This window comes from Ambystoma mexicanum, chromosome 10 (genome assembly GCF_040938575.1).
Source record: "Ambystoma mexicanum isolate Mex_15411 chromosome 10, UKY_AmexF1_1, whole genome shotgun sequence".
Lineage (NCBI taxonomy): Eukaryota > Metazoa > Chordata > Amphibia > Caudata > Ambystomatidae > Ambystoma > Ambystoma mexicanum.
Window position 1 is genome coordinate 57292510 of NC_090932.1, and position 14475 is coordinate 57306984.

Genomic DNA, 14475 nt, shown 5'->3' on the forward strand with positions numbered 1-14475 from the left:
GTGCACTGGGAAGCGAAAGAGGCCCTGGAAATACTTTTTCAAAATGGCCCCTTATTACACATTTTCAGAAAGCCCAACCTTTTTCCTATGCGAACATTTGGAAATAAAACAGGTTACCTCACAAAAGTGGCCCAGAGTGCAGAGACCTACCGGGAAATCTCCAGAGTTCCCTATAGGCCAGTCCACCCCTATGCATAAGTATTATATGATATAATTTGGTATTTATAATGCGCCTGTACACAAGTGTTTCTAGGCGCAACAAGAAACGGGAGGGGAGACAGAGGGATGACAAGACAAACAATCTTAGTAAGCCTTGTGACATTCGGATCGTGCAAGTGCGAGAACGAGAATTGCAAGTGGGAAGTGCAGTGGAGAGGTTCTGACAAAGTGCGATCAGGGCAGCATGGCTCTGAGTAAGTGCAGCCAGGGAAGCGTGGCTCTGGATAAGTGCAAGGAGCCAGGGGACCGTAGAGGTTACAGTTACAGCCCCCTAAGTGCACGCGGTAGGCCCAGAGGCAGTACAGGGGAGACTGATCATGGATGAGCCTGGTACCCAGTGAGACTCTGAGAGTACCAAGCAACCAGTTGGCGCAGCAGACAGGTAGTTTAGCTGGGGAGGGAGAGAGAGAAAGCAGAGGAGAAAAAGAAGGTTTTGGGCTGCTTCCGGAACTTTATGTGGTCCGGCTCAAGTTTGAGAGGGGCAGGGAGGCCATTCCAGAGGGAGGCACCTGCCTGGAGAAGTGTTTGATCCTTAGAGAGTTAGAGGTAGCTGAGCGAAGGGCTCAAGAAGGAATTTATTTAGGCAGAGAGAGTTGGATATAGTGAGGGCCCTGGCGCCAGAAAGCCTTGTGGACGATACAGAGGGTCTTGAACTTAATCCTTGCAGCCACTTGGATCCAGTGGAGGGATTTCAGTGGTTCAGAGATGCGGTACCTCAGCTTGAGGCCAAGGGTAAGTCTTGTAGACATGTCCTGTATTAGTTGTCCTAGAGGCCTAGTTGCCTTCACGCCAGCATCAAATTCTAGACTGCAAGAGACCATGGACCATGGCTTTGGACCATATGCTTGAATAAATTGCTTACAAGTAAACACTGATATAGCAAGACAGGGATCCAAAACCGGATAGCATGTGAAAACTGGGGGAGGGGAGTGCAGAGAAACTTGCAGAAATACGGCTTAATATTATATTGTAAGGAGGAACCATCATTTTCTTGTTTGCTCTCGGTGTTGATAGCAGTCAGATACGAGTTACATGATTTACCCAATAAACACAGATGGCAGGCCCATACAGCCGGCATCAGAGGTGCTTGTACCTATTAGTACCACTGGCGTAGTGGGAGCCCCCCACCCCGGCGGTGCGGGGGGCCTCGCCACTACATGTTCTGAGGGGGGGGGCCCTTGGGCAAAAAATAGATTTTTACAAAAAAAATACAAAAGGGAAATAGCTTCTTTTTGAAGTCACAATGCCTTCATAAAGAAATTATTTCTGTTACAGCAACAGAAATCATTTTTTTATGAAGGCAGAGTGACTACATAAAGAAACTATTTTTGAATTCTGAGGGCTCCCCTCACCCCATGACATGGAAGCCTCTAGGCTAGAGGCCCCCAGTTCATGGGGTTGGGGGGAGCCCTATGACTTCAAAAATAAATAGCTTCTTTTTGAGTCGCTCTGTCTTCATAAAGAACTTATTTCCATTATGGTTCAGTCCTTTTACGGAAATAATGTCTTCATGAAGTCAGAGTGATTTCAAAAAAGAACCCTTTTCTTTTAGAAGTAATCGGGCTCCCCTCCACCCCGTGATATGGAGGCCTCCAGATCCTCTGCAGATGAAGAGAACAATCGTTCTTGGCTGCTGCAAGGAGCTGAAGGTAAGAACATGTATTTTCTTTAAATGTGTGTGCGTGCATGCATGTAAGTGTGTGTGTATATATGTATATAATGTATTGTGCATGGATGAGTGTGTGCATGATGTATGGGTGTCTGCCTGGGTGTGCGTGTGTATGGGGAAGGGGTGCACACTTAAATGTATGGGTGGCTGGGTGTTCATGTGAGTGTATGGTGAAAGGGTGCACACTTGGGCTTCCTGGGTGTGCCTGTATAGTAAAAGGGAACACACTTAAAATGTATCTGTGGCTGGGTATGCATGTGTGTGTATGGTGAATGGTGTGTGTGCTTGTGTTCAGGAGCACAATGACACCTGCATTTCAGGGGGGCTAACTCTTCAAATGTTGGGAGAGGTGCTAACTTCACGGCGGTGGGGTAGGGGCAAACTTATTTGTGTGGGGACATCTAAATTCTTTACGCATTCTCATGGGACTATTCTAGTACAGCTTCAATGTTACAAGCAGTTAACTCTCTCCTTTAAGTCTGAAAGCACCCACTTATGGACTGTTGTGAGAATGAGCGGTCTCCTGTCCCCTCTCTACCCTTCCAATCACTCCCCTGGCATGCAAGTACTAAACCCACATCACAATTTCAATTGCCAAAAAAAGAATGCATTTGAATGCCTGTACTAACAGTGAAATGCTTTGCGTGTTAACGGCGAAACCCAAACCCAGGTGCTGTTCAACATCTGAGTCCTGTTCTGTCCAGCAACGGCTCTGTAGGTGGGCCAGGTCGAGTCAACATAGAGCGAAATTTCAGGGGATCGAGGGGGGCTGAAGCCCAGTCAGCTCAATGGTGTTGCGCCACTGCTTGTGTTTAATGCGTTGATTACTTATTAATAATCTTCATTACTCCTAGCCTTATTCATCCTTGTCCCAGTACTTGTGCATGAGGCACTGTGCCTCATCCAAAAGTACTGGGATGAGGTAGTGGAACATAGAGGTAATGCCTGGCTTAGTCACCTGTAATCTGCATTACTCCTAGACCCACTGTTCCTCGTCCCAGACTTACCTACGAGGAAAGGTGCCTCATACGTAAACACTTGGACAAGGAAGAGGGACGTGGAGGTAATTCTGGGCTGAGGAGCTGATTTTGGGGTTTTGGGCAGGGGTGGGAGGGAGAGGGGATGTGTGGGGTGATGTGGTGGGGATTGATGCGATAAATCATAATGGTCACCCATGTCCAGGCTAAGCAGCCATGATATGTGGTATTAATGGTTAGAGAGGCATTTTTGTGCAGCCATACTAGTCATTTCTTAGTCTGACTTGATTTTTTTTTAACTGGTCATCTCTGATAAAGTAGTCCTGCTAAGTGTAATTACCTGGCTAGACTGGCATTTGGGTGCTGCCAGTCTAGCCATGTATTACTCTGGCATTGTATATTTTTCTGGGCATCTGCGATAAAACAACCATGATAAGTGTTACTGCTTTGACTGGCATTATTTAAAGCATTAATGTTCCTGTGCACTGTTGGGGCTTGCATGTATTGGATTTTTGGACTGGTGTTGCCCTACAAAACAATTGCAATCGCTCTGGCTTTTTAACCAGTTTTTCTCAGAACGTGTGCTGTATACTGCATTAAAACACATATATACATTTCTTTCTCCTAGTGCATTGCGTGGCATACCCCGGCAGCAGCACGTTCGTCTGTATTGCACAAGCATGGTAATGTAAGCCGTCCCAGAGTGTGGCACAACCTGTGATTTGTTGCCGAGCTGTGAGCGGAGCCCTCAACATGGCTCGCAGGCGGGGCACTACATTTTGTGCTATGCCACTGATTAGTGCCCCGGGTGAGCACTGGGTGGCGTGTTAGCCCCCGATTGTGTGAAACCTGAAATGACTGACCCAATGCGGTGCCACCAGACTCGGGCAGTCTGTTCCGCTCGCCAGCTCTCCCTTCCAATTCATTGAAAATGTGTCAGAGTGCGAAATCAGGTGAAAACCTGGCTTACAGGGAAGGTATGCGCCATGTTGTGCTCCAGTTGTTGCACTCTGCCACGCTTCCACATCTACACACAGTTCACATTGCCGGAATCCTCTTTTGGGATGGGCAGCAGAATCATGAAAGCATTGGACCCAGAGAGGCAGCAGCACCTCCATGCCCTTGGGAGTGTTCCTCACTGGTGGTGCTGAACCCAGCGTGGGCATTTGCAGCAGGGGTTCCCCTTGACCGCTTAAGGATTTCTGTAGAGCTCTGGTTGGGAACCATGCCAAGGCGTGTGAATCAAGCATGCCCTCGACTCCATCCATGCACAAGCCGGTCCCCGACTGGAGCTCACAGTGCTAAATCACTGGATGATCAGTGCTGGAAATGGAAATTGTTAACTGTGTGAGCCCACCAGTGGTGAGGGAGGGGGCAGGCAGTGGAGGACCTTTTGGGGTGGGGTGGGGGGTGTTGCCAGAGAGAGGAGTGTTTCCTATAATATTGCAAGCAAAGCATACAAGGTGCACACATTGTATACCTACAAAGCTTGCCTAAATATTGTATTTTCTGCAGGGTAGTCATAACAAGCATATTAACAGGTATCCCGAACAGATGATGAGTTTTCGAATCCCGGCTTCGGCAGCAAAAGGAAAATAAAAACACTAAACTCCTTGAAGGGGAAATGGATTTACTGGATCCAATATCCCGGCAGACATTTTTTGCCAGATCTGTGAAAATCCGACCCAATGACCGGTGCTGTTGGTAACGATACAAATGGTAACCCCTTATTTTAGGACCAGTTTTCTCCAGGTTGTATCTCTGGGAGCCTAGTTCTAGGTTTTGGGGCTTATGTCACTCACTAATGGAAAGTTATTGACTGACACTTTACATGACTGTGTCATATTAAGTAGCTTTGGGTTTTCACCCTACCTTACTAGGCTAATCCAGACGTGGACCCCTTGCTCACTGTTCTTAGAGAGGCACAGCTCCAGCGCACTGACGAGGCCCAACCAGGCCGAAACACGTGTCTGGGGTTGCTGTTGGTACTCTTGTTCAGAGGAGAATTGCCTGGCATTTCGGTTCTGGACTGCCCTTGGGCAGGACAAAGACTGATACGCTGTGGACATTGCTCTTCTGTGAAAGGATGGTGAGCTAAAGACTCTGGTTTGAGACTCTAACCCGGGATATAGGCTGGCAGAGAGACACTCCCAGCACCCTCCTTGTTTGTGCATGTAAAGGGTGCCGCCAGCTCACACAATGTAATGATGACCCTTTACATTGTGTGAGCTGGCAGCGCCCTTTATTTGCGGCACCCTCTGTGACCACACCACTTGATCGACCCTTGAGCCGGCTCTGCCAGGAACCCTCCCCAAGCAAGGAGCTGCATGCACCCCTAGTCTCAATAAGGAGGGGCTCTGTGGTATTCTATAATTACCACTACTTTGGGTTGCGTCACAGAGTGGGTGACACCACGCGGCACGCAGAGTTCTCCACCTTTGCATTAAGGGCAATGGACAGATGACCTGGTCGAACAGCCCGTCTGGCGGGTGTGCAAAGTTTGGAAGCAGCCCCCAGCGGGACTCACTGGTACCCTGGATGGGCACCCACCCCATCAGGAAGTTGCAGAAATGCTGTTCTGGGGTTCAGCTTCTCCCAAGGTGCACCTCTTCTTCTCTCCATACAACACGAAATGCCAGCCGTACACTCCTGAGTGTTCGGTTTCACAATATTCCAAACCAGGCTGTGCAGAACATTGATGGCTGCAGCTCTTGCCCTCCTTAACCCAGTGACTTGCAGCATGTGCATGAGCCCACCGTGCTACTCAATGAAGGTGGTGTCCGGGAAAATGAAGGCTGCAGAAAGTGGCTTGGAATTGTCATGACCAGGTAAAATGATAGGTGTGTAGCCCACAAGCACAAGACCAAATGGCATCGGCCTTCATCCAATAAAGCGCAAGGACTGGAGTGTAGATACTAGCGTTCTTTTTAGGCGGTGATGCCGGGTCACCCGTGCTTGCAATTTAACTCAGAACTGGGCATCCAATGAGTCTGGAGCAACAGAGTCTGAAAATAGGACTAGTAAAGGGCACGCCACAAAGTGAAGTCTATAGTGAGGTGTAAATAGCAGGTGTAAAAATTAACATTTGAATTGTATTTATTTTATTAATCCGGAAGATGAAAGGCTGAGCTGAGCTCGCTGCTAGAGGAAACAAGAGTGGGGGAGCCCATCTACTGGGAACGAACATGGGTCAAATAATCTGTTCCATGGAATTTCATCAACTCAGGAGGGTCTACAGCCACGTTCTAGCTCACTGCACCCTTCACAGAGGAGAAATAACCATTCGCATGTCAGTCTGGTCCCACCCAGTCCAGCACCGAAATGCTAGGCAATTCTCCTCTGAACAAAAGTGACAACAGCATCCCCAGACACGTGTTTCGGCCTAGTCGGGCCTCATCAGTGACGAGAAGCAGAGCCTTTCTGAGCACAGTGATCAAGGGGTCCACGTCTGGACGACCTTAGTCTTCCAGAGCTATTTGTGATCGCTACTAGAGGACACTGCACCGATTCACCTATCAGGCATCTGGCTTGACCAGCTACACAAAGGAAATACCTTCTACTCGGGGACTGTTTCTGTATCGCTACTGCCCCTACTAGCACTTGACACCTGTTGTCTGCACTTACCCTTGCACTTGACACCTGTTGTCTGCACTTACCCTTACACTTGCCACCTGTTGTCTGCACTTACCCTTGCACTTGCCACCTGTTGTCTGCACTTACCCTTGCACTTGACACCTGTTGTCTGCACTTACCCTTGCACTTGCCACCTGTTGGCCACACTCTTATTTATTTTCTTATTTATGTTACTGTTATCCTATGTACTGCACTACCCCCTCACGTTCCCCTTTGCCCCCCTCCCCTGCACTTGCGCGATCTCAATGTCACCTGGCCTAGTAAGATCGCCGTCTCTGTCTTCCCGCTGTTCCCCCTCCCTTGCCTTGTCGCGCCTTGAAAAACTTGTCTATAGGCGCGTTATAAATGCCATATCATATCATGTCCATGCCTGAACGTGGGGGATTTCAGTAGCGTGAAAAGAGCAGAAAAGAAAAAGAGAGCCATGAAAAAATGAAGTGGGGGATTATATGGTTTACCCCATCCTCCCCCTATGTGTTTGACGTCCTCTTACCCCGGGCTACTGTATCAAACATGCTGACCAGCTAGGAAGGGCAAGAGACGGAGTGACATTGATCTGCAGGAGCGATTGGCCATGCTTCATCATTCCCTTCCCAGAAAAGCAAGTTCAAATCACATGCCTGCCAGTTCCCTTTATCTCACAAGGAATTCATCACCTTCCTCCGCATCTGTAAACCGCCACACAGGAATGACTCTTTCACTGACATCTCCAATGTACTCTCCTCTGCCAAATAAGAACACACTAATAATGTCTTTCTCACCACTGAGTATCTCACGACAACCACAATTGAAGTGAACCTTTCTCACTAAACGGATCTATTAACCTTAAGCAAATCGGATGCATTTTACACTGCTGACCACCGCATACACCTCTCCCTCCTGGATGGGATTCTAAGGCCCTGTCCTTTATCGGTTTACCTCCTAACTCCCGGACCGACACCAGGCCGTCCAGATGAACACATTGCAATCTAACCAATTCTCGGTCTCCTGCGGAGTCCCCCAAGGTGCAGTGCCCTCACCAATCCTTTTTAACCTTTACATGGAACCTCTGGGCACACTCCTCAACGATCCCAGTATAGCCATTCACCAATACACAGATGATACTCAGTTGTATGTGAGAGTAAATAGTGTGCAGGGCAGCATTCATCTCCGCGATTACCTAGCCATCATCCAATCCTGGATGTTGACAGCCTACCTCAAACTAAACCCATCCAAGACTGAATTTGTCCTCATCGGTCCCCCCAATAAACAACAACTAGTCCAACAATGGCTCATTGATATGTGCTTGGAAGAACTTTATCCGCAACTCTCGGAACACATAGCCAAGAAGGCTCTAACAGCCTGGCTCCAAATCTCCACCTTCTGCAAAATCAAACCCTTCATCCCTCCACCGGACTTGTGCATCGTAGCATATGCCAGAAGTCCTGCGGTGGGATGAAGGGTTTGATTTTGCAGAAGGTGGAGATTTGGAGCCAGGCTATTTGAGCCTTCTTGGCTATGTGTTTCTGGAAGGACATGCTGGTGTTGATGGATTTTGCTTAAGGGCTCGCACATCGATGGAGAAGGGTAGAGAGTGATGGAGTCTGCGGCAGGTCTGAGTGGTGGAAATGGGCATGGCTTAGCCCACTATTTCTAACTTCACATGACTCATCACCACCTGGGTGGGGAAGACAGGGACTGATTGGTCAGGGAAAGAGGACCAATCCTAGAAGGGAGTGGGGAATATAAGCTGGCAGCAGGAAGCAGGGATACCCAGTGAGGTCAGAGGTGGAGGAAGTGAAAGACCAAGGGTCCAGTAGAAGGGAGGAAGGAGTGACGGAGTGTGGGGGCGATTTTTGAAGAAGATACGGTATTGGCTAGGAAGTGAAAGTGGTACTTCTGTTTGAGTGCGTGTGTTTGTGTGGTGAATGTGGTTAGAAAAGATTAGTGTAGGGTGTGATTGTGAAGCAGATGGTAATGAGTGAAAGGAGCGTTTTTGAGTAGTGCAGAGGAGAGAGTAGTGGTGTAGAGGAGGGAGTAGCAGTGTGGTGTCAAGGAGGGATAACAGCAAAGGGTCGAGGCGAGACCTAGATGGAGTGAGAAATATTGGAGGTTTTCGAAGACTGGTGGGAGGAGTGTGACAAAGTGGGTAAGAGGAAAGAGTAGCAAAGGGAGAGATGAGAGCGAGCATACTAGATGGAGCAGGGAACTTGTAAGGAACAATTGAACACTCATAACTTTATAGTGTAGGGAACGGTAGGACGTTTTGTATGGAGTTTAGATGGATAAGGTGGTCTACCTTTAGGTTCTCACAACCGGCTGAAGACAGGATTAGATACCATGGGTAACTCTTCTGTATCTGCTAACCTGAGGTCAGGGACACCTGGGTAAGGATGGAGATGTTTTAGAGGATGAGAAATAGAGGGACGAACCTACATCCAAGAAAGACTTCAATATTATTCTTGGAACCACCTCTGAGACTTGCAGTGATTCTTGTGCCAAGTGCCACAGTCTGTCTTGTAGTTGACCGGAGCCTGGAGGGGTGACTAGTGTAGTCCATTAAGGGTACCATCTGATGAAGAAGGTCCATGTGACTTCGAAAGCTCATGCATTATTCCATCTCAGCGTAATGTTTTCAGTTAGTCCAACACAAGTTATAAAAATGTAAACGTTTGTAGTTGTTTCCAAAAGCGGCTTACACGACACGGGACAAACCTTTGCAGCTTCTTACTAAGAGCAGGCAATGTTATATTCTTACAAAGAGAATGTGCTACAAACCTATAGTTCTACTTTGTGGTGTACGCTCACAGTCTTTACTGACATTGGCCCTCATTACGAGTCTGCCGATAACCCGCCGGTGCTAGCGTTCGTCCCTCTATTTCTCTTCCTCTAACACATCTCCATCCTTACCCTGGTGTCCCTGACTCAGGTTAGCAGATACAGAAGAGTTACCCATGTTATCTAGTAAGACTTACCTTACCATTTCCATCACCTGATATCCCAGTGATAGTAGCACCTTTATTTCCGGACCGCCTCACTTATTATGAGGGACATTGTTTTGCCATTCATCAGCGGAATTACGTACCTGGAAAGTAGCGAATTTTGAAGCTATGTTTTGCTCAGCCAAATGCGATTTTGCTTCGCGGAAGAGGATGCCAAGAGGCCAGAGGGCAAAGATGGTGGACACGCCAAGTGAGGTGTTTATCCACATGGCGGTGCTTGTGGAGGAGACCTGCAAGCATGAGAATGAGAAGGATTATGTTACATCACAATCGTGTTGCATTGAAAGTGGAGATGACGTGTGAACAAAGGAAGTTGCCATTCTTTGAAGCGTTCCATGGTTGGAAACTCAATTACTCAGTATGAAAGACTTTCCTTGGTAAATTAGTAAATCTTCAGATTAAATCACATTTGGTAAATAAATAATTCTTAACCTTGCCAGTCTCCCTATATTCCGGTGCCAGTCTCCCTATATTCCGGTGCCAGTCTCCCTATATTCCGGTGCCAGTCTCCCTATATTCCGGTGCCAGTCTTCCTATATTCCGGTAGTTGCAGACTACCACATAGTCTCACACAATTCAGTCACAGACACAACACTGTTGTCCTAACCCTGGAGATACCTGATGAACCACTCCTTTTTAGTTGTGGCGTGTTATCCGTACTTAACTGAGCAATCCTTATCCTGCAAACACTGCCTATTTGATGCGGAACGCGGAGAGATCAAACGGGTACTAGGCCGTCCTAACCCAATTACCCACTGGGTTTAGAATCAGTCTGCCACCGGACAACCCCCCAATAGCCTAATCTATAGACATGTTTTATGATTGACGACCAACCAAGATTCACAAAAAAATGTATTATTGTGTACACCATGGATGAGTGCATTTTAAATTTCTCCAGCATAATTGGGGGAAATTCATAATATTTTCAATTCATAAAATTATGAGTTTATTTTCCAGTCTTGCGTATGGTGAAATTGTAAAAAAATAAGCAAAATAAGAGGAACACTCAAGTAAAGAGCATACATTTAGGTTCCAAATCTCCAGCAAAGCTTAATATTGATTTTGTTTTTCTGCCAAAGTAGGGTAAAAATTCAGGTGAATTGAACATAAGGTCCTTAATTCAGTAACGAGTCATGCAGTAGATGAGACCAAATAATAAGACCGACTCAGGAAGTTGGCAAAGTCTCATCCAACTGTTTTATTATCATTTATCTAAAGCAGAGAGTTACAATGGACATCAACGGACGTTCGCTCGAGCTCTAAACATATCTTTATACTAAAAATGTGTCATATGTGATGTCATACTATGTGGCAAAGAAGAAAAACCTACGGGGAATCGGGATTGGATTGAAGGGAACATCTAAGTATACTTTCTATATAGGAACAGGTTGTGATTGGGCCTCTACAGTCAGATGCACAACTCATACCCACCCCTAGTGCAAGTCATCCCTGACAGTTATTAGATACACGGTACACTATTGGCTCTTCAAACTATAAGGCCCTTCGTTATATGGCCTTCTACAATTGTTTGGCACACTTGTACCCTTCTGGAACATTTGTTTCACTAGCAGCACGTAAGCCCAGACCCCAGGTGCTAGGAGGTGGACTTGACCATATCTCCCCACCCAATTAGTCCCATATCTCTCATCGCTCATGCCTTCTGCCATTACATTTTCTTGGAGCTTGCCCTTGTAGTAGCTTCTCTTCTCTGGGAATATAAGGGAAGTCCACGATGCAGCCTGATCTACAGCATGTAATAGTATTAAATGAATAAACTTGGCAACCACAGTGTTCTTTCTTTGCAACTTAACATGGGACGATTCAGTGTCTCACGCTCACTGTTCTTCAAGGACTGATAGCCAGTTATTGGCTGTTTCAGCCTTGACACCAGGCCAAACAGCCCTTCTTGGTCCTTCCAAGATTCTGAGCTACTTTTCTTACTGTGACACAGCTTCATCTTTGATGCTTCTGCAAAGTGTTTCTCCCTTTATATGGCAAATATCGGGGTGAGCCGCAACCTGTAGGAGTCCTGAGTATGGGATACTTACACCTTATGGCGCACATGCGCGAATGAAAACCCAGGGCGAGGATTGATGTATCCTCCTATGATGGCCTAGGGCAGATCTCTGAAAGCGCAGGCTGCCATGTGGGTGAATGGGCCCTCTTCCACCCTACCCCTAGCCCTGGTGACTAACCATAATTGGTGTGCTCTGGTGGAAATAACCAGTCAGAGCCTTATTTAATTTGGCACAACTAAACAGCCTTCTTTATGTAACAGACAAATGTAAAACCAGGTACTCGGTATGCCCGAGTAATCTTACATCACAGGGCCCCTAATTGAGGCACTATTGTTTAGTTAATGAGCTGAATGGATACTTAAGGGTCTGCCGTCTATTACCTTCAGTACTGAACCATTAAATAACATCACTGGACCACCAAGGAGCAAGTCAAATCCCATTTTGTTCATAAATAAATCAATAGCATGCAATGGGTCACCTGGGAGCAAGTTAAATCACATTTGGTAAATCAATAATGAAATAGCATCGAATGGGTAACCTGGGAGCAAGTTAAACCACATTTCGTGAATAAATAATTAAATAGCATCCAATGGGTCACATGGGAGCAAGTTAAATCATATTTGGTAAATAAATAATTAAATAGCATCCAATACGTCACCTGGGAGCAAGTTAAATCACAGTTGGTCAATAAATAATTAAATAGCATCTAATGGGTCACCTGGGAGCAAGTTAAATCACATTTGGTAAATAAATAATTAGACAGCATCCAGTGAGTCACCTGGGAGCAAGTTAGACCACATTTGGTAAATAAATAATTAAATAGCATTCAATGGGTCACCTGGGAGCAAGTTAAATCGTATTTGGAAAATAAATAAATAGCCACAATTGGGTCACCTGGGAGCAAGTTAAATCACATTCGGTAAATAAATAATTCTTAACCTTGCCAGTCTCCCTATATTCTGGTAGCTGCAGACTACCACATAGTCTCACACAATTCGGTCACAGACACGACAGCACTGTTGTCCTAACCCTGGAGATACCTGATGAACCACTCCTTTTTAGTTGTGGCGTGTTATCCGTACTTAACTGAGCAATCCTTATCCTGCAAACACTGCCTATTTGATGCGGAACGCGGACAGATCAAACGGGTACTAGGCCGTCCTAACCCAATTACCCACCTGGTTTAGAATCAGTCTGCCACCGGACAATCCCCCAATAGCCTTGGCCTTCCTCCTCTACCACTCTTTGTCCCCTCTCTAAGGCGGCACTATCCCCACTCAGGGATGAGAACACGTCCCATTGAGCAGAACGCATTGAACGCGGTCATGGGCAATAGAAGAAACCACAAAACCACTCAAGTCACAGAAGCGGGAGTCTTTGGAGGGTCACCCAACGTCTCACTCGGTAGGAATCACCTCAGTAACATATCCCTAGCGAACCCAGTTGAACCAGGCCTCAGCGCGTCTCTTAGGCCATTCAATGCCCCCACTGTCAAGTCTGCTTGAGGCACAGAGAGAGAGACACTAAAAAAAACAAGAGTGCTCAATAAACAGAGCGCGCTGCTAGCGTCCTCCTTTCCTGTTTTTTTTCCCCCACTCCTACATCAACGGCAACATCGACGAGGGGGAGACAGAGGCCTGGACTGGTCCCTCAGAGCTGCGCCGGCTTCGTGGGACAAGTACCAGCTAAACTTTCTACCTACTTCTGTCTCCAGCCCCGGCACTGCTCGAGCACTCGACACTGTGAAGTGGAGAGCGAGCTGCTGGGCGGGAGATGGGAGCGGGCCGCTTTCCCAGTTCCCTCGTCTCTCCCTCTCGTGTTCTCCTGGTGACCTCTCGCCTGAGGCTTCCCTCAGGGCTCTTATGCTCCCTAGGGACCTTCCACTAAAGTTTGCCAGTAGGGGAGCTCCTGCTGCCGCTGAGGTGAAATCTCCTCACTGCACGGCCCGCTCCCCCTGCTGGTGGATCATACCATGTCAGCCAGAAACAAACTTCTTGCACTGGGAGTGTTAAAACGAAATGACAGGATAGAAATAGAAAGGGTAAAGGAAAACCAATGCCCGACAACAGTTACACTGTGCTCATTCATACACATAAACCCACAATAAAAGCGGGTTTACGCTTCTTTCTTCGTGGACTTGAGCTTACTAACGTTTGTGACATCGATGTCCAGTTTCTATATAATGGCAGCACCGCCTGCCGTATGTGGCGCTGCCCAATGACTGGGCGCGCACGCGGCGGCGTGACGTTGCACGCCGCCGCATGCAACATAAATAAACGGGGCATTCCCGGCTGCGTCAGAGCGACCGGGAAGCCCGAACCGAGAGGACGTTTCCGGCTGAGTCCTTCAGGGTTGGGGGGCTTAAGGAAGGCGCTGGGGGGTCCTGACCAACCCCCAACAGTGGCGACGAAGGTGGGATAGAATGCCTGGGCCCGGCGGCAATTTTTGTTTACTTGCAGCGAGGTCGCCTTGAGACTTCGCTCCGGCCCGCAGTCCATGCGTTACCCACGCGGCTGGCGGCCATTTTGTGAATCAAGCCGTGAAACTTCTCCGAGCTCCGGTCTGAGCTGAGAAGTGCATCCAGGCCTAATTTTTGGCAATCCTGTCAGCAGGCAGTGTTACCTGCACGTGACTATGCCCAGGGGGTGATTTTGCATTTTCCTGGGTCTCCTACGTCGAGTGCAAGCAAGAAGGAGGGCTACAATGGCTGGGCCGGCATAGCCCATATTTCTTTCTTGTCCTAATTTTTGTAGCAGCTGGAAGCTGAGGCTTCTCTTCATCTTCTTCATCATCAGACTGGTGGCCCCACCGATCTTCATCCTCTTCATCATCACAGAGGTGTGGTGCAGCAGCTGTTTTCTCCGATGGTGCTGGCAGGAGGCATTTGGACTTGGTGTTTGAGTTGCGGCCCCTGTCCTCCACGCTGGGGTTGCCTGTGCGCTCGAACGAATGAGTTATACTGAGGACCAGGACGGAGT

The 14475-nt window shown here is 47.6% G+C and overlaps 1 protein-coding gene across 1 annotated transcript in view; it reads right to left on the reverse strand.

Annotated features, from left to right (window-relative positions):
• SLC51A (solute carrier family 51 member A) overlaps nt 1-14475 on the reverse strand; it is a 202726-nt gene that overhangs the window by 17763 nt on the left and 170488 nt on the right. The window contains exon 7 of the mRNA XM_069620326.1: nt 9563-9709. Within this exon, the coding sequence (XP_069476427.1) occupies nt 9563-9709 (147 nt within the window). The remainder of the gene's footprint in view (nt 1-9562; nt 9710-14475) is intronic.